At 44.4% G+C, this 27,333-nt stretch overlaps 2 protein-coding genes across 2 annotated transcripts; one reads left to right on the forward strand and one right to left on the reverse strand.

The window, feature by feature from the left end:
* Positions 1-1,152: 1,152 nt before the first annotated feature.
* Positions 1,153-4,199, reverse strand: TMEM186 (transmembrane protein 186). Its single transcript, XM_026704096.2, has 2 exons — positions 3,968-4,199; positions 1,153-2,658 (listed from the first exon to the last, which is right to left on the reverse strand). The coding sequence occupies exons 1-2, from the start codon at positions 4,181-4,183 to the stop codon at positions 1,951-1,953; spliced, it is 924 nt and encodes a 307-aa protein (XP_026559881.2). The 5' UTR covers positions 4,184-4,199; the 3' UTR covers positions 1,153-1,950.
* Positions 4,200-5,623: 1,424 nt separating this feature from the next.
* On the forward strand, positions 5,624-27,333 carry PMM2 (phosphomannomutase 2). Its single transcript, XM_026704093.2, has 8 exons — positions 5,624-5,818; positions 7,749-7,860; positions 8,927-9,003; positions 12,653-12,744; positions 16,612-16,711; positions 20,793-20,868; positions 24,012-24,127; positions 25,828-27,333. The coding sequence occupies exons 1-8, from the start codon at positions 5,651-5,653 to the stop codon at positions 25,930-25,932; spliced, it is 846 nt and encodes a 281-aa protein (XP_026559878.2). The 5' UTR covers positions 5,624-5,650; the 3' UTR covers positions 25,933-27,333.

The raw sequence follows: 27,333 nt of genomic DNA on the forward strand, positions 1-27,333 counted from the left end.
AAAGAATTGATTGCAATTTTTTTCCTGCAGTCCTAACGATCCACTGAAGCCTCTGTCTGTCCCATTTAGTTGCTATACCAAAGCAACTAAACCGTCCCTGTTGTGCAAATGCAGCTCTTGGTCTTCAGCTAATTTCCTACATCTTGGTGAAAATGAAGGGATTCAATTTAGCTGAGTAAACCAACCAGGAGAGCAAGCAGGAGTTTTTTTGATGGGGAAAATGGAAGCAACAGAAATTGCAGAAGACACAAAGTGGAGACAGTGTTAGAAGAAGAGGGAGGAACCCGCCCCACTTTACATGGGGGGGGGGGCTGTGTGGAGTTTCCTCCGTTAAATTCCTGGGAGTCTACCTCAGTGAAGATCTTACCTGGAAAACCAAGACAACCCAAGTAGCCAGAAAGGCTCAACAGAGACTCCATTTCCTCAGGGTCTTGCAAAAGAACGAAGTGGAATGACTGATGGCTTCCTTTTACCGGTCCACAATAGAAAGCGTCCTCACATATTGCATGACGGTGTGGCATGCTGGCTTGACAGCCGCAGATAGAAAGACACTACAGAGGATAGTGAGCACAGCACAAAACATAGTGGGCTGTTCCCTGACACCGCTAGATGACCTCGCTAGGGCTTGCTGCCTTAGGAGAGCGAGGAAAATCCTCAGGGACCACTCACACCCTGGGCAGCACTTCTTCATTCTCCTACCATCGGGAAGGAGATGTAGAAGCACAGCCAGCAGCACCAACAGGCTGAAGAACAGTTTCTACCTGTGGCTGTCAGACTCCTTTACGAAAATAACTTCATGCCAACATAGTATGACAGACTTGTGGGGCCGGCGCATTGTGCAACAAGGTCACTTAGTGTAATGAGATTGGGACTGGGTTAGGGACTCCTGTCCTCACTGTGAGTTGTTAGGGGAGGGGTTGCATGAAGAGAGGGTCAGCTAATCTCATTGTACACATGTTGTACTCTGACAATAAAGGTTGATTGATTGAAGTTGCTGGCGTGTTGCCGTTCGTGGATGTTTCCAGAGACTGCTGATTAAGCATAGCAATGACGATTGCGCGTTTGCTTGCGTGGAACATGGCTGAGTTAATGGACCCCACTTCTGAGAAACGTAAGGAAGCCAATTCCCAGAAAACCAGCATTCAAAGAAAATTTTGGTGAGAAGGGTTTATTTTATTTATTCATTAAATTTACTTGCCATCCATTTTGTTTCGAAGTGACTCCGAGTGGCTTGTAGCATGAAAACACTAAAATCAATGACACATAGTCTTCCTGAAGGGTCCCTTCCAACTCCGTTAATCTGCTAAATACAATACCAATAGCGTTCAAATAAAATGTAGATGGTATTATTTTAGTAGCATTTAGTAAAGTTACCAAAAACGCTTACAATTATATTGAGTTGGTCTGATCAAATTTCAGTTCCGTTTGGTAATTCTTTGATGCCACTTCACTACCCAGTGGGAAAGTGACAAGAGAAAATAAATCTGGTTTGCTAAACCTGAGATGTCTATGTGTATGAAAACAATGGCATCAACAGTGATGAAAATGAAGTAACAGATAATCAGAGTTGGAAGGGACAATTGGAGGGGCATTAAGACTAGTTGCAGGCTTAGCAACTGTGGTAAGAAAGGTCATAAAACGAGGCAAAACTCAATAAATGTGTCACTTAACATAAATTTGGGGGTCCATTGTGACTGTAAGTTCAGGCCATTAGTCAGAAATGGTGTAGGGTCTCCTACTTGAGCGGGGGGTTGGACTAGATGACCTACAAGGTCCCTTCCAACTCTGATTATCTGCTATCTATCTGTATTTTAGCTAACAAGGTTATGAATCCTCAGTGCAAAACATTCTGGGTGTTGAAATTTCTCTCTCTCTCTTTCTCTGCCTCTTTCTCTCTTTCTTTCTGTCTGTCTCTTTCTGTCTCTTTCTGACACACAAACACACACACACTTAGGGATAACACCCAAACACTTTGGCAAAGGCTTCCGCATCCACAACTTGACCCAAGACAAGTGAAAAATACAAGACTTTTTTCTGGTCACATTGTCTGAACTTCAGGAGGAAGCTGTTGCTCTTTCTGCCTTCTTCTTCCAAGGTCGCGACCGACTCAACCGGACAGCAGAAATTCCTCCTTTTCCCCCAAAATGTCAAGTGGGAAACTTTCAGGAGGGTCCCACTTTCGTTCAGGTACATGAAGCCGATAACCCGTTGCAGGAAGAAGCTGATGGCGTACAGAAAGGTGAGGGTGGAGAAGAAGAGGCCTGTGACCCAAATAACCTGGTTTATCCCGTGGACAAACCAGACCGAAGGGAGGATGAGCAAACCAAGGCCCGTCTGCACCACCTTCAGCCTCGAGAAGAGCTTCAACAACCTGATGGCCGGGAATCGGTAAATCAGGGTAAATTTCTCTGCGTTTTCACAGCTGGACGGTGGCTTCGGATCACGCTGAGACGAGTCGACGCTACTCAGCCACCGGGGCTGCACCCCACGAAGAAGGCTGGGCGTCCGGCCACCTCCCTGTTGCAGAATGGTAGGACCATGAAAAGAACGGAGCACCTGGTGGCCTCTTTTCCACCATTGGGGAGTAAGGCTGTTTTGGAAACAACGGGGCCCGAAGAGGACCAAATGACGACAGGCGCAACCAGCGAGGATCTTCATCTGTAATGAAACAGATAAAGGTTTTCATCCAGGTGCAAAGCGGGGTAGAACTTTTACAGCAATTGTGTGTCTTTTCAGAAAAGCAGTACCTTTGTGATCAGACTTTTGTGTGTGTGTGTGTGTGTGTGTGTGTGTATAAAGATTAGATTATATGGAGTTGGAAAGGACCTTGTAGGTCATCTAGTCCAACCCCCCCTCCAAAAAAAAGTCCAAAAAAAAAGATGTTCACTTAATTAAAGGATAAGACATCGTGTTTGAGGTAATTATATTTTATTCTGCTTTACCTGCACGTAGCTATAAGGATTCTTTCTATTCCCCATTCCCAGCTTTTGCCTTTCATGTCTTAACATTTTATTGAGTTATAAGATCCCTCAACAACAAGCTTGGATTTGGGAAGTGGGCAAATTCTAACCCAGTTTGGACTTGGATGAGAGACCATTATAGCAACTCCCAGGGCTTAGGCGAGACTGCAAAATCTAGAACTTTTTGGAAGGAAACCGAGGCAAATTATAATTGTTATACGGACAAGAAAATTGTTTCTATGGCAAAAGGATGCGCCCACCGAACCCACGGTTAGACCACCCCGCTTGGATGCCGTCATAGCAAGACTGCAAAAGACGGTTGCAGAATAGCTTGAAAAAACAAGGATACTTTGAAAATACTTCAACAGTTCAGAATAACCAGGGAAAATGTACTTTTTCAGAAAAAGCCTAGTGATTTTGTCACCTTTTCTTATTCTTTATATGTCAGTTGTTTTTCAAAACTTTGCCAGTGAATATCTTACTAATAAGTGAACAGCTATTAATTAAAAGGCTGTTTCATCACTGAAAACTTACTGTTACACCCCTTACAAATAGAGGGTGAATGTCAAATGGCTCTGCAGATTTTAATATTTAAAAGATATACCACTGCTTTGAAATATGTGATTAAAGGAATAGAACCCGTTAATAACAACAATAACAATAACAACAGCAATAATAACAACAATAATAATAATAGAGGTCAAGGTGCCCACTATTCTGGGTTGGTCTCCTTTCCACACCGGCCCCCAGACCCAACCTCGCTCGCCCTGTTTGCAGACCAGCCGGGACCGCCCTCCCTGCACTCCACTCCGCAAGGAGTCCGCACACGCACACACACACACACACACGCACGCCCGATTGCAGGCGTTCCAACGCACCGTGCAAGAAACCCCGCTTTGCACGCGCGACCCTTCCCCAACCCGACCGTGCAATGCAAAGCTGGGGAAGATGGGCCCTGTAGTCTAAGGCGCCGAGGAGGAGGAGGAGGAGGAGGTGATCGGATTTACCGCGGGAAGCCCGTGCAGACACCCCCGGGAGGTGAGACGGCGCGGTGCCTGCTGGGAGTGGCGGTGCACCGCGCGTGGAGGGCAAGTGACGTCATCACCTGAGGGAGGCGGCCTGGGATCCCCGGGTCTTGGCAGTCCCTGGCGCGGCCACCAGATGGCAGCAAAGATACGTCCAGGGGAGTCGGGGGGGCAAATTCCCGGGGTTTGTCGCCCCATTGGCCGGTCGGGAGTCGTGCAGAGTTTGGTCCAAAGAGAGGGAAAAGGCCAAGCGAGAGTAAAAACTGCAAATGGTGTAGGTGGGATCTCCTGCTTGAGCGGGGTTGGACTAGATGACCTTCAAGGACCCTTCCAACTCAGTAATCTACGTGTGGATGGGCAGCACGAGGTTTTTCCTCTTTTTTGGGGGGGGAGGTAATGCAAGAACAAGAACAACAACAACAACAACCATCATCATCATCATCATCATCATCTACTTAGAATGAAAAAGTCCTTGGTTAGGACTCGAGCTGTTGAGCTATCAACCAGCCCCAAAGGTTGTGAATCTCAAATAGTAGTAGTAGTAGTAGTAATACTAATACTACTACTACTAATAAAAAATAATAATCTACTTAGAATGAAAAAGTTCTTGGTTAGGACTCGAGCTGTTGAGCTATCAACCAGCCCCAAACGTTGTGAATCTCAAAAAAATAATAACAATAACAACAACAACAATAATAAGAATAAGAATAATAAGAATAATAGTAATGCAAAAGTGGGAGCTGTTCCACTTTTAATGCATGGGGGAATATCTCGAGGGAAAATTATTCAGGGGTCTTTGTGCTTTGGCTCTGAACGGGCCAAGCCCTTTCCAACTTCAGAGGGGCTGAATTGGCAGGCGCTATTTTGAGTGAAATCCGTGTTTTGCCACCTCCAACTTCAAGATGGGGGATAAGGTTCAATGGGTGTATGTGTGTGTGTGTGTGTGTAATCATGATGGCTGGTGAATTAACAGGGTCTCCAAATTAACAAGTCTCCAAACTTGGTGACTTTTAAGACTTGTTGGACTTCAACTCCCAGAAAAGCGGGCTGGAGAATTCTGAGTGTAGATTATCAACTATTTGATCAACTACTGTCCGAGCTACACTGCAACAATTAAGCTCCCCAGGAAAAGGTAGGTGCACAGGTGTTTTCCTATACAGGTAGCCTTCGACTTTACAGATTTACAGAGTGGGAAGGGACCTTTGTAGGCCATCTAGTCCTACCCCCACCCAAACGGGAGACCCTACACCAGAGGCCTCCAAACTTGGCAACTTTAAGACTTGTGGACTTAAACTCCCAGAAAAGCTGGCTGGAGAATTCTGGAAGTTGAAGTCCACAAGTCTTAAAAGTTGCCAAGTTTGGGGACCTCTGATTTACACCATTTCTGACAGATGGCAGTCCAGTCTCTTCTTGAAAGCCTCCCACAACTCCTGAAGTCAAATTGGTTGAAGTCCACCTATCCCAAAGCTGCAGAGGGTGGAGGAACTCTGCCCTTAACCGGCCCTAACAAATCCCCGCGGGCCACGTATGTTTTCCCCCTCGACTCTTCCGCCCCGCATTGGGGCGGCAGCCGAACGAAAACCGGAAGCGACGAGCGCCGCCCGCTCCTTTCTACCTCTACGCACTCTCCATAGGCCTCCGGTAGGCTGCAAGGGAGGGGTGCGCATGCGTGTAGATGTCGCCTCGGCCCGGAGGCATGCTGGGGCCTGTAGTTTTTTTTTTTTTCAACTCCGTTCATCCCGTCCGAAGGAGCCGCCGACGGGCAGAGCCATGGAGGGCGATTCGGTTCTCTGCCTCTTCGACGTGGACGGCACGCTGACCGCCCCTCGGCAGGTGGGACTAGGGGGGAGGCCGAGCTGGAAGGGGGCCTCTGAGCATGGGCAGAGTGCCTCGAGCCCGGGAGCCAGCCTGTTTGGGGAAGAAGGCGGTGCAGGCAGCTCCTTGCAAGCCGGCAACGCAACTCCCTGGCACGTTTGCACCTGCTGATTAGGTGGCGGCAGTTGCAGGTAGCAGTCCTCGACTTTTGACCTTAACTGAGCCCAAAATACATGTTGCTAAGTGAGACGGGGGTTGAGTGAGTTTTTGCTCGGTTTTACGATTTTTTTTGCCACTGTTAAGTGAATCATTGCAATTGTGAAGTCACACTTAACTGGTTGTAAAGTGACCCAGGGACACTGCAACCATCGTAAATACGAGTCAGCGTGCCAACTGTCTGACTTTCGATCATGGGGACGTTGCAACGGTCGTAAGTGTGAAAAACGGCCATAAGTCCCTTTTTTCACTGATGTTGTAACTTTGGTCACTAAACGAACTGTTGTAAGTCAAGAACTGCCTGTAAATTCTTCGTCTTCTTCATTATTCTCTGATTAATAGCTGAAAGCTCTCTGCTGGCCAGGCTTCTTAATGCAGTATCCCATCATATCTTGGATTTTGCTCTCCCTTTTTAATCCTCATTACAGTTTTTAGCACGTTGTTGCACTTAATCGTTGGGACTCTCTTCATAATGAGAAGCAAGTAAAGCTGGATGGGGGTGAATAAGCAGCAGCATCCCTGGTGGCTGGATAGAAGGAGAAGCTCCATTTCTTGTTTAATTCTTTATTCCTTGCTTGGAGTAATTTATCCAAACTTAGTTGTGGGTTTGTTGAACTTTGTAGTTTGGGGCCATTTGTCCTGATTTCTTAAATCCTCACCTTACTTTCATCATGGATCAAAGTTACCGTTTTCCAAAGAAATTAATGATAAAGGCCATAATTACAATGTAATAAAAATGTAGCAGTGATAACAAAACTTGTCTCTAATTCAAGACCAGTTCCTGGTTTGATGAGCTGCTAGACATTTTATTTCCTTGTTAGCAATGATAGAAAAGGACAGTTCTCCATTTTATTTCTTCACCTGCAGTTATGCTGCTGTATAGTCTGTAAGGATTTGATTAATTGATTCACTTTGTTGTATAAATACACTGCCTTACCTTGCAAACAGTTGTAAAGCTTAGTGAAACAAGTTGTGTGAAGTAAGATTCTTCAGATAAAGCTCTGTTTTTCCTATATTTCGTAAAACGTTTTGCACAGTGAATGCTTGATAATAATAATGCCTTGCACAGGGTGTCTTCAATTAATAACAACAATAATTTGATATTCAATGAATGAAAAGAACACAACCTGCTTCAAACATTGTAATTTTTACTACAAAGAGAAAGAATAAGAAATGTATTATTATGCTACTATTTGTATTGAAGTAGTTAACTTTTCATTCTTTACCAAAGTTGGTCATTGTTTTACTCTGCCATCCCAATATGCCCCACTAAAACCAAGTCTATTGCAATATTTCAAAGAAATTTATTTCTTTAAACCCAATTAAGAACGAAAGCAATCTAGAAAAACTTTTGACTTCAGAAGTTGTGGGTGCTCCAATACTGGAGGCTTTTAAGACGAGACTGGACAGCCACTTGTCTGAAATAGTACTATAGCCTCTCCTGCATGAGCAGGAGGCTGGACTACAAGACCTCCAAGGCCCCTTCCAATTCACTTATTCTGTTAAGAGTTTGAAATTTGGGCTTAAGGCCCAAATTCAATCCCACTGGATCACTTCATGGCCTCCCCTCCTATCTCCCAGAACCATTTTCAGAACAAGATGGAAAGAAATGCACATTATAAATGAGGGGTGTGGAAATAATAATAGGGACCATCAAGAGAGCTTGCGAGTGTTGCTGGAATCCCTGTTTGATCTGATTGACACACCAATTTCTCTTTTTCAACCGATCCAGAAAATCACCTCCGATATGGCAGATTTCCTACAGGCTTTGAGGCAGAAGGTGAAAGTTGGCGTGGTTGGAGGCTCAGACTTCGAAAAGATCCAAGAACAACTGGGGGAGGACGGTAAGAAGAAGGAGAAGGCGTGGGAAGCCCAGCCAGGAGTGGCAAAGTTGTCCGAATTGTCATTATGGGCTGGGCAGCTGTCTTTGCCTTCTTTATCGCATTCATTGCACAGGGGCAGATTGCCCAGGGGATCCTGGGTTGCCCTCTCCCCTCTTTGGAAGAGTTTTAGAGCTCCCGCTGCCTTAAGAAAGTTCAAAACATCCTTAAAGATCCACCTCATCCTGGGCACCCCCTTTTTTGAACTATTACCATCTGGCAGACGGTACAGGATAATAATAAAAACAAGGGCAAATAGGCTGAAAAACAGCTTCTATCCCAGGGCAGTAACTATACTGAATTCTATTGTATAGTGCAATATTAGTGCAATATCAGGGGTTTTCCATTCAGTGCTGGCTGGAGAATTCTGGGAGTTGAAGTCCACAAGTCTTAAAGTTGCCAAGTTTGAAGACCTCTGATTTAATGGTAACTTTATTATAATGGTTTGCAACAAGCCACAAAAAGAAATTTACACCATCAGCACATAAAAGTGATATTGGAACAATAAGGAGTGATTTGAATTTTTCATGCCAAAAATCTTTTTTCAAAAGTGGTTTTCAGCTTTACAAAAAAGAAGAGTGAAAAATAACATGCAATTAATAAAGATATTTCAAAGAGTGAGTGGCACCCACCTTGCCATCTTCATTTTCAAAGATGCTGTTTGGTCTATTTGGGGCCCAGAGGCATTTTTGTACAGTAAATAAACACAATGTTAGAAACTGTCACTTTGCTTCCTAACACACCAGTTTTCTGTGTAGTTATTTGGCATCGAGAGGCACAGAGATTGTCAGTTATCCTTGGGCATATTTACCGCACATCATATGCAACTGAATGCCATTAATTTACCCGATTGCTTTGAGGTGGCTGTACCGACTCTTTTTTTAAAATAAAAAAATATCAAGTGCTTTATGAATTCAGAGGAGAAATAGGAAAGAAGTTTTTTTTTTCCTGTTAATTTCATGGAAATGTTCTCTGAACTGAATAATATAAATTAAAGCTCCTTTTTTTTTCTTCCTTGTTTGGAGGGTAGTGGTTGGAAAATATGACTATGTTTTCCCAGAAAATGGTCTGGTGTCCTACAAGGATGGAAAACTTCTTGAGAAGCAGGTAGGTTTGTAAGTTAGGACCAACTGACATATTTTGTCTCATATATTGATATTAATGCAGGGTTTGAAATATTTTTTATTGTTTTATATCAAACATTTCCTTTCTATGTTGAACAGTGTGCTCTCTAGGTGTCCAAACTGTTAACATACAAACAACATCATTATGATCATATATATATAAACAAATATGCAGTAATATATAAACAAATACAATAGCATTAATCATATTGTAACATACATTATCTTCCATTATAGTATCAATGATATAACAGTCAGAAATATTTACCCATCTGTTTTTCTTTCTTCTATAAACCATATTTCACCTAATTCCACTCCTCTAACCCCAATATCTGTCATTTAACCATTTATAGAATAGTTCCCATGTTATGAAGTAGTCCGAATCTTCTTTTCCTTTAATTTTTAGAATTAACCTATTCATCTCTGCACATTCCAGAATTTTTTTTGATTATAATATCGTCTGCAGGGATTTCTGGGTTTTTCCAACATTGTGCATATGCGATCCTAGCTGCTGTTAGGATGTGTAAAACCAAATATGTCTTACCCTTATTTTAATTTCGTGGAATCATGCCCATCAAAAATGTCTCAGGTTTCTTATCATATTTTCCAACCATGTGTATATTGTCTTCCAGTATTTTTTGGCTTTGGGGCATGTCCACCACATATGGTAGTATGACCCTGGTGTCTGATTCGACGTTAAGCAGAGCTTCCCAAACTTTTTTCTTTGTTACCCAAAACCACTTATTAGGAAGTCTTGTAGAACTTTGGAGACTAGTCGTAAAACCCTTCCTTAGCTTCAAGTCACTGAATGAATGATCGTAACTCGAGGACTACCTGCATTGTAAGAACAGTGATGTGGGGTGCAGTTAAAAAGAAAAAAGAGAGCTGAAATTTTTATACATTTTATTTTATACAGGTAGTCCTTGATTTACAACAGTTCCTTCAGTGACCTTTCCAAGTTACGATGACCTTGAAAAAAGTGACTTATGACCGTGGGGCATCCCCACTGTCACATGATCAGAATTCAGATGCATGACAACCGATTCATATTTATGACGGTTGCAATGGAGAAAAACTGAATTAATGTCTCACTTAGCTGCAGAAATGTTGGGCTCAGCTGTGGTTGTAAGTTGAGACTCTCTATAGCAGTGGTCACCAACCGATGGGCCGTGGCCCACTGGTGGGCCGTGAGAAAATTTTGGTGGGCCACAGAGAAATCTCACACCCAGAGCACCCCCCGCCCAAAGCAATTAATCCAGGCTGCGCAGAAACACAAGGCTGCTCAGCCCACATGGCCCGCTGGAACGCTCCCCGTCCACTCACTCCTTACCCAATAAACTTGCCTGTTAAATTGCTCTTTTTCCTTTTCCGACCATCATCTGTTCTTCTGTGCCGGGAGATTTAGATTAGCTAGGAAGCAGGAAATGGTTGGATTTCTTGCTTTCTAGCTAAGCACAGCCGAACCTCATTTAGGACTGAAGGTTTGCTTGCAAGCAAATTCAGTGCAGACTCGCCGCAAGCAAATTTGAGAGACTGAGCTAACCGATGGCAGATAGATAGATCACTGAATGATTCTGTGAGCGACTCAATCTGCCTGATTTTGGATAAAAGTTGCTTTTTTAATAAATTCAATATTTACATACATGGTGTGTTGTAAGTTAATTTTGTGAGTTTGCTTGCAAGCAAATTTTATGTGACAGACAGCCAATGGCAGATAGATAGATTTCCAAATGAATCTTTGATTCTGTGAGCAACTCAATCTGCCTGACTGCTTTGCCTGATTTTGGGTAAAAGTTGCTCTTTTTTTATAAAAAATTCAATGTTTATATAAATATTTATAATTTATAACATACAAGCCATGCCCAGCCAATCACATGACCAAGCCACACCCACAAATTAGGCCACGCCCACAGAACCAGTTAGTTGTCCCTGGGATATAAAATTATGAGTTTGGTGGTCCCTGAGGTCCAAAAGGTTGGCGACCCCTGCTCTATAGCAGGGGTGTCCAACCTTGGCCACTTTAAGCCTGGAGGACTTCAACTCCCAGAATTCCCCAGCTGGGGAATTCTGGGAGTTGAAGTCCTCCAGGCTTAAAGTGGCCAAGGTTGGACACCCCTGCTCTATAGCTTCTTATAATCTTTTAATGTATTCTTTTAAAAGTGGGTTTTAAATGGAGATGGACAGCTGATAAATTGGACAACTAAATAAGTAAATCAAATACTTTGGGGCTTGAGGCACTCCATTCACAGTGGGGCTCCTCCGAATGTGCAAGGCAAGGGGTGATTTTGGCCTCAGAATGTCTCTTTTTGGAAACATTGCGTATTTCTCAACTCTGGCTCTCCTGCACAGCATACTCCACAGAGCACGCTTCACAGAAACGCCTCCTCAATCAGGGCACAATGAACCTTACGGAATTGCTGGCCCAAAGATGTGAGAATGGCTCACCTATACGCAGATTTAAAATCAGTTCAGTCCCAGAGGCTGAGTGGATGTTTATTGGGAACTTGAAGGAAAAGATTCCAGTGCAAAGAATATCAGTTTGATTTCCCAAAGAGATCCTGTTCCTCCCTCAAGGCCATTTGGATCATCCTTGGTCTTTTCTGGGCTTTCACATTGATTTAGCATAATCTGATTTATGATAATTAGCTTTTTGCCTTTATTTGACATGCTGGTTGCCTGTTTTGGTGTGTTCTGCTTTGGTGTTTTGGACATCTCCATTTGTCACCTAATTTGGCAACAATGGTGAATGGTAAAGATATATTTGCAAAAAAAAAGAAAAGAAGATGTTTAGCTGTGATAGCAATACCCCTTAGACTTATATACCGCTTTACAATGCTACAGGGAACGTGGTGGCTCAGTGGCTAAGACACTGAGCTTGTCGATTAGAAAAATCGGCAGTTCGGTGGTTCAAATCCCCAGCTCCATGTTATGGAGTGAGTTCCTGTTACTTGTCCCAGCTTCTGCCAACTTAGCAGTTCGAAAGCATGTAAAAATGCAAGTAGAAAAATAGGGACCACCTTTGGTGGGAAGGCAACAGCGTTCCGTACAGCTTCGGTGTTTAGTCATGCCGGCCACATGACCATGGAGACGTCTTCGGACAGCGCTGGCTTGTAACGGAGATGAGCACTGGCCCCTAGAGCCAGAAACTACTAGCACATATGTGCGAGGGGAACCTTTACCTTAGCTTTACTTTACAGCCCTCTATAAATTGTTTACAGAGTCAGCCTCTTGCCCCAAACAATCTGGGTCCTCATTTTATCCACCTCAGAAGGACAGAAGTCTGAGTCAACCTTGAGCCTGGTGGGATTCGAACTGCCAAATTGCAGTCAGATGGAAGTCAGCAGAAGTAACCTGCAGTACTGCACTTTAACCACTGTGCCACTGAGGCTCTTGATGAGAGACAAGGTGGACCTTTGGCCAAATCACGGTTGCTGAACCCGTGTAAGAATCACCCCATGGGGACCCCACCCATTTGATCCCAGCCTGGCCAGTAAGAATCCCCCAGGAAGAAACCATCCTCCGAGCTTTGAGAAGTAGAACCCAGAAAGTATTTTGCTGGGGTTTAATTTCTTGAGAGTTGCTTCTGGAGGTTTGGGACTCTGTTTTGATTCTTCTTTGCCTCTCCTGAGCAGAGCATCCAAGAACACCTGGGGGAAGAGCTGCTTCAGGATTTGATCAACTACTGCCTGAGCTACATTGCAAAAATTAAGCTCCCCAGGAAAAGGTAGGTGCGTAAAAGTGCTTTCCTATACAGGTGGCCTTTGACTTTACAGATTTACAGATGAACAGAGTTGGAAGGGACCTTATAGGTCATCTAGTCCAACCCCCCCACACAAGCAGGAGACCCTACGCCGTGATGGCGAACCTATGGCACGCATGCCACAGGTGGCATGCAGAGCTATTTGTGCCAGCATGCGAGCTGCAGGCAAACATCACTGCGTATGTGTGTGCCTCACAGCTGATTTTCAGCCCGTTTGAGGCCTTTTCTGGCCCCCCAAAGGCTTGAGGAAGGCTTCTGCAGGCTTTGCAGGCCGAAAACTAGCCCTGTTTTCATCACTTCGATTTTCTGAAAATACCAGAAGTGACAAAACGGGGCTAGTTTTCAGCCTGCAAAGCCTGCAGAAGCCTCCCCCAAGCCCCTGAGAGGCCAAAAAAGGCCTCAAACCGGCTGAAAAACAGCTGTGAGGTGCAGTGCAGGTAAGTGGGTGGCGGAGGTGGGTGGGGTGGGGATTGCGCGTGCATGGGGGCATTGGGAGGGGCGCATTGCCCCCTGGGTGCTGGCATGCGAGTGCAAGTGTGCAAGCACACGGACAATTTTTGGCACAGTAGCCCAAAAAGGTTAGCCACCACTGCCCTACACCATTTCTGACAGATGGCAGTCCAGTCTCTTCTTCAGAGCTTCCAATAATGAAGCTCCCACAACTTCCGAAGGCAACTTCTGTTTCATCGGTTGATTGTTCTCGCTGTCACAAAGTTTCTCCTTATTTCCGTGTTGAATCTCTCCTTGACTTACGACCAGCCACTTAGTTCAACGTTATGACCAACCTCCCCAGGAGTACATATGACCCAATTCCAAAGGTACAATGGCCACACTCCTATAGTCATGTGACCACATTTTGGGCATTTGGCAACCAGCCTGCATTTACAGCCATTTGCAGCATCGCATAGTTACAGCATTTTACGTTTTTGCCAAAAATTGACACTTCTGGTTTTCAGCAAACCCAGCCCATAATAAACAATGGATTTGCTTAACAACCAGAGCATTTGTTTTACAACTCATATAATGACCACTGCAGAAAAGATCATAGAAATTCAGTCTCTGCTTTGTAATAATCACAATATAGGACATTTCCTGAGAACGCTACAACATCAAAAAAGCAAAGTGTTAATATTGGAATGTGCTGAGATGAGTAGATTGACTTTTGAAATCAGAGAGCAAGAAGATAAACAATTTTATATAATTTGGGATCTTTTCTATCAATGGCTGAATGATGAAATACAAAAATAGAATATTTGAAATGCTAGATAATAAGGAATAATATTGAATTTATTTTTCTTTTCTTATGCTTGGTATTGGATATTATACTTATGTAATGGTTTCCTTTTTCCTTTTTTCTTTTTATTTTAAGATAGAACTGGCACGACTATATGATTTGTTTTAGAATAAATCTTTTAAAATATAGTTATCTCACAAAGGCATGATCGAATAAAAGTGTAGTCAAACTTTTTCTTTTTTTTTTTTAATAATGATATGATGATTTATAAGTTTGTATTGACAATAAGAGTTATTATATAAGGTAATTGTAATTGTGACTATGAAGTGAACGCACAAAACTGATGAACCAACCGACTCACTGTTTGTATATAAATATGGGGGAGCTGATGTTTTTATGTTTTGTCTGTTTGTTTGTATGTTAAAAAACAATAAAAACTTTTATAAAAAAAAAAAAAGCAAAGTGTTTCGAACCCACCACTCTGGGAAAGTCACAGCATGAAAGTTATAGCTGCCTCTTGCTTTTGTCATGTAGAGAGAGTCAGGAAAATAATTTTGTCACCTTCTGCTCTTTGATGAAATAATTAACCAATATAATATCTGTTCCTCCGTGCAGAATAAACATGTCAATCTGGATTTAGGTTGCAAAACTCCCAGTGTAAACTAGCAAATCAGGGAGGGAATCCTGATCGCTTTCTCCTGAATGCTAGCTTTCTACTTGCAGGGCACCTGTACACTAAACAAGGAGAGCACTGACTTCCCTCCTCCTTTTTATGCAGTATGGCTCTTGAACATTGTAGGTTGTGCTAGAAACACCCCTCAAGCAGATAGATTCTCTTCGGTAATTATGCCGTTACTCTGGTTGAGTGCAGCTCAGTCAGAATCAATCCATCAGAAGGGACCCTGGAGGTCTGCTAGTCCAGCCCCTGCTCAAGCAGGAGAACCTATACCATTTCAGACAAGTGACTATCCAGCTTCTTCTTAAAAACTTCCAGTGATGGAGGTTGCTTCTGGAAGCAAGCTGTTGTTCCACTAGTTCATGGTTCTAACTATCAGGAAATTCCTCTTTAGTTCTAGGTTGCTTCTCTCCTTGATGAGTTTCCATCCATTTTTTTTTCCTGCCCTCTGATGCTTTGGAAAATAAATTGACCCCCTGCCCTTCAAATACTGGAACACCACTGTGGTGTCCTCACTAGTCCTTCTTTTCTCTAGACTAGCCATACTCGGTTCCTGCAACTGTTCTTCAATCATCCTCGTTGCTCGAAACATCCTAGCTGAAAGTCCTGGTGGTATATTTCCAACAACTGCAGAGGATTTGGGCCAGTCCTTCTCTCAGCCTAACCTACCTCACAGGGTTGTTATTGTGGGGGAAATAGAAGGGAGGAGAAGGAAAAAGTAGTGTGTATGTGTGTGTGTTCGCTGCCTTGAGTTATTGGTAAAAATTATAAAGGCAGGAAAAAGTCATTTATCTCTGTTGTCTCCCGGCCCAGTGGGAGGGGACAACAGAGATAAATGAAAATGATAAATTATTCTGCTCTCCAACTATATATATATATTGGATGTGAGGGTGATCTGGCTGCGACATCTGTCACCCCATTGATCGCCAGGGTTGATTTGGCTGATCTGGCTGGCTAGGCGGGTGTCCCCTTCCTCCCTCAACGCTCCATGTGCGTCCCGCCCGGAGCTGCACGCTCGCTGGAAGAGGATGACCATCCCAGATAGAAGGAGTGTACCAATCTTCGGTCAAGGGTATACGATAGCTGCGCTCCCCTGCTAGAACCTCCAAACGAGATATATAGAAGCCTGAAGATGGCAGATGAGATTCTGCCGAAATGTTGCTACAACTTTAAAAGCACAACTATAATGACGTGGGAAAATACCTGAACAAAGCTGAATACCGTACATACATACATACATACATACATAATACATGTTGTGAGTCGGAGGTTTGAGCCTGCTCTGTTAGAAGACACAGACTTGAGTAATGAGGAAGAGGAGGATTTGGCCTTGAGGTTTGAGCCTGCTTTGCTGGAGGACACAGACTTGAGCCATGAGGAAGAGGAGGATTTGGCTCTGAGGTTTGAGCCTGCTTTGCTGGAGGATTTGGAATTGTCTTCCTCCCCAGGACCTTCCTCCCTGGTTGTGCCTCAGGTGTCGGCAGATAATCAGAAGAGTGTAGCAGAGCCTCTGGCTGAGGATCAAACTGAGGAATGTTGGTTTGATGCGAGGCAAAGACGCAGGCATAGGCGTGAGATGCAACGTAGAAGGAAAGGACAAAACAGGGACTGAGATGAGAGACTGACACACCCCTCAGGGAATAAAAGTGGGCGTGTTAGCTCTAGATTCTCGTTCTTATTTGGGATAGAAGCTTCTGCATTTTTCCTGTGTGGCCTCATGGCTTGTGATTTATGCTTCCTTATCAGACTTGGCAGACAGCTGGCGTGAGACTGCCAAGAATGTTTTTGGATTAAGGAAGTTAACCTTGTAGTTACCGGACTTGCCTGCTTATTTGTGTTTCAGTTGGAAGTTTGGACTTATTACTTTGTTTGTCCAGGTGAGACATAACACATATATATGATTTTCTTCTCTTTTTTTTAGGGGCACTTTCATTGAATTCCGAAATGGGATGCTGAACGTTTCTCCCGTTGGCAGAAGCTGTAGCCAAGCGGAACGGATGGAGTTTTTTGAGCTTGACAAGGCAGGTGACGGCGTAGCTTTCATCCTTCCGGTGCCTCCTTAGTAATCTGGGTTGTTTCAGGGGAGGGGAGGCAGGAAACCAGCCAGGTTTAGACTTCAATAAACTGTAAATGAGCAAAGAACCATACTGCAAAAAAGAGGTTGAGACTTTGGAAAAAGTTCAGAGAAGAGCAACTAAGATGATCAAAGGCCTGGCGACTAAAACATATGAAGAACAGCTGCAGGTTTTGGGTTTGGCTAGTCTAGAGAAAAGAAGAATTAGAGGGGACAGGATAGCAGTCTTCCAGTATTTGAGGGGCCGCCACAAAGAAGAGGGGTGAAATTATTCTCCAAAGCACCAGAGAGCAGGACAAGAAACAAGGGATGGAAATTAATCAAAGAGAGAAGCAACCTGGAACTATGGCGAAATTTCCTAACAAGGAGGACGATTAACCAGTGGAACAGCTTGACTCTGGAAATCATGGGCGCTCCACCACTGGAGGTTTTAAAAACAGAACAGACCAGTCACCTGTCTGAAATGGTATAGGTTCTCCTGCCAGAGCAGGGGGGTAGACTGGAAGACCTCCAAGGTCCCTTCCAGCTCTGTTGTAATTAATTCTTGGATCCAGGCAGTCCTTGAATTATAAACGTAATGAGACCTGCCCACCATGATTGGAACTTGTGATGGTTGTAACGCAGGTTGGTGACTGGTCCATTTTTTGACATTTTTGTGACAGTCATTAAATGAATCCGCAGTTGTTAAGCGAATGCTGCAATTCTTAAGCGAACCAGTGGTTTATTATGGGCCCAGTTTTACCAATAAATGGAAGTTGGATAAAAACAACCTTGTAAAATGAGGTGACATGATTGCCTGATTGCCAAACGCCTGAAGTTTTGTCAAGTGATTGCACCAGGGAGGAGGGCAACCATTGGGACTCCAAATCTAACTGCCAGGTAGGTCCATCAGAATTTGAAACAGTCCTTAAGGTCATAAGTTGAGGACTGCCTGGGTATTTGTCAGGGCTCCAGTAGTTAACCCCCGCCCCCCGCCCCCATTTAAATCATGAGTCTCGAGCCAAATTTCCAAATCTTCAAAAGGATTTATTGGGAGTTAACATGTCCGGCACTGCCTGGGTGGAGCCGACTCTGAGACACACAATTCATTGTCACCCTTGACCCTGGTTTTCCCCCACCCCCTGGGTGTATCATAATTCATATTCTCCAATGGGACACCTCCATAGCCAAGAGCCATCCATCATGCTCTCCAGTTAGAATTTTGCACAGCAAAAACTTCCGTCACCTAAGCTGCTATCTTTGAAAACTATTTATGGAATGCACTTTCGATTTCCAAGCTGCCGCACTGCTCTTTTAAACCCCTTTCCCCCCTCCCTTTCTATTGGCAACTCTAAAACGTCCATGGAAATATTTTATGAGTTGACACCCAGCTGCTGTTTATACTTATTTATTGGATGGATGTTTTATTGTTTCAATGTCTTTTCAATTGTTATAGAATTGTAAGCTGCCCAGAGTCACTTGGTTTAGTTGCCTCGGTCTAGCCGACTCTGAGGCACATCATTCATTGTCACCCTTGACCCTGGTTTCCCCTCACCCCCGGGTGTATCATAATTCATATTCTCCAATGGGACACATCCATAGCCAAGAGCCATCAATCATGCTCTCCAGTTAGAATTTTGCACAGCAAAGACTTCGGTCACCTACTTACTATCTTTGAAAACAATGATGGAATGCAGTTTCAGTTTGCAAGCTGCCGCATTGCTCCCCCCTCCCTTTCTGTTGGCAACTCTAAAAGACCATAGAAATATTTTATGAGTTGACACCCAGCTGCTGTTTATACTTATTTATTGGATGGATGTTTTATTGTTTCAATGTCTTTTCAATTGTTTTAGGATTGTAAGCTGCCCAGAGTCACTTGGTTTAGTTGCCTCGGTCTAGCCGACTCTGAGGCACATCATTCATTGTCACCCTTGACCCTGGTTTTCTCCCACCCCCTGGGTGTAACATAATTCATATTCTCCAATGGGACACCTCCATAGCCCAGAGTCATCAATCAGGCTCTCCAGTTAGAATTTTGCTTGGCAGAAACTTCAGTCGCCTAGTTACTATCTTTGAAAACATTGATGGAATGCAATCTGCCCACTGCGGCCTCCTCCCTTTCTATTGGCAACTCTAAAAAGACCATAGAAATATTTTATGAGTTGACAGTATTTTAAGAAGAGTGATGGGTGGAACAAAATCAGTTATTTGCCACTCAAGCCCCTGCCCCAGAAATTGACCAGACTTTTGTGGGAACTGAAAATACAGGCAGTCCTTGAATTGGCAGCAGTTCGTTTAGTGACTGCAGTTACAACCACACTGAAAAAAGTGACCCCTGACTGCTTTTCACACTTAACGACCATTGCAGCATTCCCCACGGTCACATGATCAAAATTCTGAGTCACATTATATGTGTCCAGGGAACACGTGATCCCCGTTTGCCGACCTTCAGACAAGTAAAGTCAACGGGGGAGCCCTAGTTCACTTTGCAAATTAGTGTTACTTCATAACTGCAGGGATTCACTTAACAATTGTGGCAAGAAAGGTAGTTAAAAGCTCACTGAACAAATGTCTCACTTAGTGACAAAATTTTTATGCTCAATTGTGGTCGTAAGTCAAGGACTACTTATAGATTGAAGGGCCCATAGTACCATTTCTGAAGCCCGTCTGTGGAGCACAGACACGGAATTGTGGGATTACAGTGTTTCTGTGCTCAGAAGTAACAAATGATAACAAGATAATCAGAGTTGGAAGAGACCTTGGAGGTCATCTAGTCCAGGGGTCGCCAACCTTTTGGACCTCAGGGACCACCAAACTCATCATTTTAAATCCCACGGACCAGAGACCCTGGGAAAATCCCCCAAAAGAGTCTGCAGGAAAATGACCCACCCTGTTTTCCTCCCGATCGATCGTTCTTTATTTGGGATCGCAGGATGCTGTCTCCAGCTCCGTTCTCAGGGGGAGAGAGAGAGAGAGAGAGACTTTTGGCTTCACGCAAGGAAAGCAGCAGAAGCAGCAGAAGTTTCTCTTCCCCAAACAACGTCAGAAATGAGTCTTTGTGAGACTTTTCATGCTGGCGCAGCCTCTTGGAGCAGGAGGCCTTGCAGGGTCCTTGCGTGCAGCCAAAAGCAGAAGAAGAAAGAAGCAGCCCAGTGTCCAGGCCAGGCGCATGGGGTGAGGTGGGGCAAGTTCCCCCCCTTTCCCCCTTCCCCTCCTCCCCTCACTACCTCATGTTGTTTGCAGTGCAAGCGACACAAGCCTTGTGTTCCTGCGCAACCTGGATTAATTGCTTTGTGGGGTGACATTTCTCTGTGGACCACCCAAATTTTCTCATGGACCACCACTGGTCCCCGGCTCACTGGTTGGCGACCACTGTTCTAGTCCAACCCTCTGCACGAGCAGAAGACCCTACACCATTTCTGACAGATGGGAGTCCAATCTCTTCTTGAAAGTTTCAAGCGATGGCTTTGAATTTGGTTGAAGTAACTACATATGTGTCAGCAGTTTGTTAGTTGTGTTGATGATTCAGGGCACAATTGTCCATCCCACCAAATGGTCCCACCAGACCAGACTAGGAAATCAATTCCACAAGGAGGCTAAAATTATATTTATTGAGGTTGGCTGTCTGAAATAACATTTTCTTGCCAGTCCTTGCTGCCTTGCCTCCTTTTTATACTTCATTCCAGTGTAATTCAACTCAGCCACCGGAAGATGGGAGGACTTCACTTCCCAGAATTCCTCAGACAGCCATTTTGGGAGTCAAAGTCCATCCATCTTTTAAGTGGCTGAGATTGAGAAATACCATGAATCAGGAAAGCATCTTGTCTGAGCCCCAAATGTTATCTCATTGTTCTGACTTTAAAAAACGTTTTTAATCCCTCTGCCTAAGTAAGAGCTCTTGCATAGTTCCACCAAGGTCACCTTTTTTTACTCTCTACAATAACATAAAAAGTTGTCTTGGTGTCAATTATCTTGTGGCACCGAGCTATTGAAAAAAATCCTCTTTTTTTCCCTAAACTGATGGATTTTTTTTTAAATTTCTTGAACAGAGGGAGCAGATCCGGGACAGATTTGTCGCTGATTTACGACGTGACTTTGCAGGAAAAGGCCTCACGTTTTCCATAGGTACCACTTTTTAAAGAATGGAAATATCTGCATTCAGAAAGCATCCTAAATGCCTGCATATCCAGAAAATCACATTAAGGGAGGACCTCCTTCTATGCTAGCCTAGAGAATGATAGAATAAGGAATAATAGAAAAGGATAGGATAGGATAGGGAAGAGAATAGGGAATAGGGGAATGGAATGGAATAGAAATAGGATAGGATGGGATATAATAGGGGAGGGAATAGGGAAGGGAATAGAATAGAATGGAATAGGGAAGGGAATAGAATAGGATAGAATAGAATGGACTAATAGGATAGAATAGGATAGAGAAGGGAAGGGAATAGGAATTGGAATGGAATAGAAATAGAAATAGAACTAGAACAGAACAGAATAGGTTTATTGGCCAAGTGTGATTATACACACAAGGAATTTGTCTTTGGTGCATATGTTCTCAGTGTACATTTAAAAAAAAAAAATTCATCAAGAATCGTAAGATACCTAGGTGATGTATCCATGCTAGGAAACAAATAAAACAATATAAATTGTAGAGATACAAGCAACAAAGTTGACAGCACCAGGGAGTTCTGAATAAGGTGGAGGTTTTTTTGCAGTCAGGATATTCAGGTCCAATGTTGTTGTTATAAGGGTCAGCCAGCTATTCAGACTGGATTTCGCATTTTTGTCCACCTACTACCAAGTCTTCCAAAAGACCTGGGATAAGCTATTACTATTATTATTGTTGTTGTTATTGTTATTATCCTTTAACCATATGTACCACAAAATAGAATGTCCGAGTTTCAACTATCCATTGAATTTAACTCAGCACTAGACAATACTTATATTAAAGCAGCACATTTAAAACAATATCCTGGAATAAAATGGAATATTAGCATATTCATAATAATTGATAAGCTTGGGGCTAGTGGCATGTTCCCTTTGGGCCTTCTCCGCTGAAGCTCCAACTTCAAGGGAGGAAATCTGGCATCTCTCTCTCTCTCTCTTTCTCTCTTTCCCTCTCTGTCTTTCTCTCTCTCTCTTTCTCTCTCTTTCTCTTTCTCTTTCTCTCTCTCTTTCCCTCTCTGTCTTTCTCTCTCTCTCTTTCTCTCTCTTTCTCTTTCTCTCTCTCTCTTTCTCTTTCTTTCTCTCTCTTTCCCTCTCTCTCTCTCTCTCTCTCTCTCTCTCTCTCTCTCTCTCTCTCTCTCTCTCTCTCTCTCTCTCTCTCTCTCTCTCTCTCTCTCTCTCTCTCACACACACACACACACACACACACACACACACACACACACAGCTAGTCTTCCAGGTGGGCTCTTTCAGGGCTGAAAAGTTTATGTAAGAGGGTGCAGTTACGACATGCCATAATGGTTCAGATTTACTGTGGGGATGCGGTGACTCTCCAGGATCCCCAGCTCTTCAGAACCATATATGAAGGTCGCCCTTGATTTATGACTGTAATTGGGAGCAGAATTTCCACTGCTAAGCCAAGCGACTGTTTAGTGAGCTGCACCCAGTTTTGCAACTACAAATCAACTGCAGTTGTTAAGTGAACCACCTGTCCTTAAGCAATGCAGCTTCTCCCATTAACTTTGCTTGTGGGAAGCTGGCTGGGAAGGTCACAAGTGATGATCACGTGAGTCCATGACACTGCAGTTTGTGGCCTGTCAGCCGCAAGCCCCTCCAGCAGCTGAATCAGATAAGGAGGAGACCTGGGGGTCTGGGTTAGCAGGGAGGCAGCCTGAGAGCTCCAAGGGGGAAGCGGGAATGGAGCTGGCAGAGAGAGAGAGAGGCAGAGCCTGGGCCATCCATCAGCCCTCAGATGGAGAATCAACAGCCCCCATGTCCGGATGTGGCTGATGAGGAAGAGGAAGAACAGCTGGGTCAGTGCCTGACGTGCAGATGCATAGAAGGCGGAGGAGAGGAGAGCAGTGGAAATCTATGGGCCGGTCCTTGGGACGGAAGAGCCACCGCTGCTAATGAGGCCCCACCCTATCTCTGGGGATAAAAGGCAGGGGGCGGAGATGAATGGGTGTGGCAGACAATTATTCATCTCCCTGCCGGACAGACTTGTTAGCCTGCAGTGAAAGGGAAACTTTTTGCTGGCGCTCCTAATAAAGGAATCATTGCTTCAGCTACTGTTCTGACCCAAATCCTTGTCCAATAAAACAAACACAAACCAAAGGGAACAGAAACCTTTTAATGATTCTTACGAATCCCTGGTTAAAAGGCTGCTTCAAACTAATTAACTTTGATAAGCACGAGCCTCACCAAAACTGTGCGAGGCTGCCAAGAATAACAGATAAGGTTACCTAGAAATATTTTACAAGAGTCTTCAAATACCAACTAAGATACTGGAATGTCCACGAGGCTTGAGTTTCAAAACATCTTTGCTTCCTGCAAAGAACGTCCGATTCACAGCTGGCTTTTATCTTCTTGAAGGAGGGGCCATTACCTTGCAGCCTTACTCCCGAGTCGCCCGAGCTGCTGCAGCTGCTCTTTCCTGCAAGCAATCCTGTGCGCACACGCACTTGGCACAGGCTCCTCGGGGACCTCTTCATCGCTGCTACCACCCCCACAATCTCTGAAGGCAGCAGTCCACTCCCTAACGGTCCTGGCCCCTCATCTGAGTCCTCGCTCTCCTCAGCCGTCCACACCTGCAGCCAGCTAACCACAATAACTACAGAGGGTTTGTCGTGTTTTGGGAGCTGGATTAGAACACCATCATATAAATACATGCCAGTTGCCAAGTGCCCTAATTTTGGCCACCTGAGGGGAGGGGGATGCAGCAACGGTCATAAGTGCAGTCATAAGCTAGTTTTTCCATGCTGCTGTAACTTTGAATGGTTGCTAAACAAAGGATTCTAAGCCGAGGACTCCCTGTAATCCACCACAGCTTCATAACTGACCACCTGAGGGTTTTTTCATGGAGTTTTGGAAACCCTTGAATTCCCCCCACCCCCATTAGAGCTAGCATTGCCCTGTTAGAGAGACATTTGAACATGTCACCGTCTCTGGCCAGGACTGAACAGTCCCTTGGATTCATTCATGGTTCCTGCGTTCTTCGTCTTTGGATGTTGGCTCCCTTCGGTGTCCCGCTTTGCTCAGAGCAGCTCTGTCACACGTCTGCCGCTCGTCCCACTCATCCTCTTCTCTCTCTGACCTCTGCAGGAGGGCAGATCAGCTTCGACGTCTTCCCCAATGGTTGGGACAAACGGTACTGCTTGGGAATTGTGGCCCAGGACAACTTCGAGAAGATCTATTTCTTTGGAGATAAGACCATGCCGGTGAGTAGGCGGCCAGAAGAAGCTGGTACGGTCCAGTCTGTAGAGATTCTCTGTCCTCCAAGTCCTGGTTGTCCCAAAGGGGATTTTTTTTCAGGAGGCAACTGGACTTTCTTTGTTTTTTTTTCTTTTGAAGACGTTTCACTTCTCATCCAAGAAGCTTCTCCAGCTCTTGACAGGAAGGATAGTGGGGAAGAAATAGGCAAGGAATAAAAGTCATCCAGTCAGAGCTGAAGAAGCTTCTTGGATGAGAAGCGAAACATCTTCAAAAGAAAAAACAACAACAAGGGAATCCAGTTGCCTCCTGGAAAAGCACAACCATGACAGTTGTTGAGGGAGTTTTGCCCCTTTTTATAACCGTTTTTTGCTGCAGTTGTTAAGTGAGTCATTGTAGTTGTTAAGTCAGCACCAAAGGGTTTTTAAGTGAAACTGGCTTCCCCGTTGTCTTCGCTTGTGAGAAGGTGGCAAAAGGTGATTATATGACCCTTAAGACAATGAAACTATCATAAATATGAACCAGTTGCCAAAAGTTCAAATTTTAATCAGACGACCACGGAGATGCTGCAAGGATCGTAAGTGTGAAAAACGGTCATAAGTCACTTTTTTCAGTGTGTTGCAACTTCAAATGGTTGCTAAACTTAAAGTTGTAAGTTGAGGATTGCCTGTATAGAATTCTTCCCTCTAGAGCAGGTATCTCCAACCTTGGCCACTTGAAGACTTGTGGACTTCAACTCCCAGAATTCTCCAGCCAGCTTTTCTGGGAGTTTAAGTCCACAAGTCTTAAAGTGGCCAGGTTTGGAGGCCTCTGGTGTAGGGTCTCCTGTTTGGGTGGGGGTAGGATTAGATGACCTACAAGGTCCCTTCCCACTCTGTAAATCTGTAAAGTCGAAGGCTACCTGTATAGGAAAAAACACCTGTGCACCTACCTTTTCCTGGGGAGCTTCATTGTTGCAGTGTAGCTCAGGCAGTAGTTGATCAAATAGTTGATGACCTACACCAGAGGTCTCCAAACTTGGCAACTTTAAGACTTGTGGAGTTCAACTCTCAGAATTCTCCAACCAGCTTTTCTGGGAATTGAAGTCCACGAGTCTTAAAAGTTGCCAAGTTTGGGGACCCTTGCATTCAATAATAATGACTCTCCAAAGTGTGAAAACTTTTGGGTGAAACCCAAAAGCTGTTTATCTAATCAGTAGCTCTGCAGTTTTTGCCCAAGGTTTATTTTTCAGAAAGATATTCTCTCTAAAGTAGCCAGTTAAACATAGAGCTGGAGAACTGTGGAGAGATTTCCTTCCTGGATTTCAAGCCACATGTTTTTTTCCAACCTGAAAACAGGAATGAAACTTTCAATTCAATTTACGGCAGCTCCTTCAGGCCGTGGCCAGATGTTGGAGACCCCCTGCTCTAGAACGTAGTTGCTGAAAAACAGACGAGAATTTTTAGCAGGAATAATTTTTTGAGCTACTTTTTCAAGGGCAGCAAAGAAATGTGTTTGCTGAGCAAAGTGGGCCGAGAGATTATGATTCTTCTCCTTCTCCTTCTCCTTCTCCTTCTCCTTCTCCTTCTCCTTCTCCTTCTCCTTCTCCTTCTCCTTCTTCCTCCTCCTCCTCCTCCTCCTCTTCCTCTTCCTCCTCCTCCTCCTTCTTCTTCTTCTTCTTCTTTCGTTCTCTGGGATCGATTTCTTACACTGTTGGTCTCCTTTGCAGGGTGGAAACGACTACGAAATTTACACGGATCCCAGAACCGTCGGGCACAGTGTCTCTTCGCCCGAGCAGACGAGAGAGATATGCGAAGCCTTGTTTTTCAAATAGATCACAGGCCGCTTTTTGCACCAAAAGGACGCAAGCCAGGTTCAGGACCACGATTTGAATCCAAATAATGGAAACCAGGGGAAAGGGTTAGGGTAGCATCAGTACGGGGGCCGGGGGGTCGGGGGAGGTGGCGGAAAGGAGAGGAAGGATCTCCAACTATCCCATCCGTCCGCTCGGCTATTCTGAGCTGGCATGTTGCACGATGCTGTGCTTTCTTCCCCTCTGTTTGCGCAAGGAACGGCATTGATTTTGCACCATGTAATATGAGCCCCAGTCCAGGGTTCATAAACCATCTTTGCACAAACTTGGTTCCCCAGAATAAAAGCCGGTTGGATGGCTTACTTGCGGTTTGGGGATCAGTTCCTTCTTGAGAAGGAAACAGCCGTTTTCCAAGTGGAAAGCAGAGGAGGGGAGGTCTCAAAAATGAAAGTCGCTCAGATTTTTGCTCTGGAGCCTCCTAACTTTAGGGGATGAGTCCTAACCATGGAGACCCTTTCTTAGCACGGAAGCTCCCGCAGGATTTGCTTTGTCTCCCGAGGCCCCTCTCCGGTGCCCCTCATTCCCCCACTCCCCAACAATTTGTGAGAAGAGCTCACGACGCTTGCACAGCTTCACCACAAGCAGCTGGCCTCACCCAATCGCCCCCGCTCCTATATTTCCGCGTTTTTCAGCTCAGCTGATTTGCGCAGCACAATGCATTCCCGCGTCTCAGCTGTTCTACTTATCAGGGCTGCCTAGCAGGTAAGCTGTAGTGCTTGAAATTGGTGTATTTTGAATGCCGCGCATGGATGTGACACACTCTCTCCCAGAACTGGTAGTAAAAAAATTTGGAATCCCACCTCTGGTGCCAAGCTATTTCACAAATCACCTGTGGGGTAGAACTCCACTGCCCAAAACTGCACAATCTGAGCTGTTATGTCTTTTTAGTGCTGAGTAATTCTTAACTGTTGGGTCGTGATTGGGTTTTTCTGCTACAGAACAAGGATATTCTTGTTCCAATGACGTTTGGATGTCTCTTGAAGGAAGTTGGCTGACCCTGTGTTTATGACCCTCCATTCTCATGCCATGCCTGCAGTCTGGCCCTTCCCACTGTAGAGCCTTTTTTTTTGGACAGGTAGTGCAAAACACCTGGGGAACATCACCTGGGAAGCTGGGTTGAGAGAGATATCCTGACTTTTCCTCCCTTCGAGTCCACCTTTGTTCTGAGCCCTTCTTGAATCTGGGATAGAGTTTGATGCTTCCCTTTTATGTTTGAGATTTAATGCACTGGAGGAAGACTGGAGGGTTTTCAAGTCTAAAAAAAATCAACCGGGTTGATCTGCAATGAGATTTCTGGAAACTGTACTGTACTGTATTTCTGGATGAAGCTGGATCCTCTTTCATTAAAATGAATCGTTTGCA

This window comes from Pseudonaja textilis, chromosome 14, assembly GCF_049901715.1.
Source record: "Pseudonaja textilis isolate UNSWEBS1 chromosome 14, rPseTex1.2, whole genome shotgun sequence".
NCBI lineage: Eukaryota > Metazoa > Chordata > Lepidosauria > Squamata > Elapidae > Pseudonaja > Pseudonaja textilis.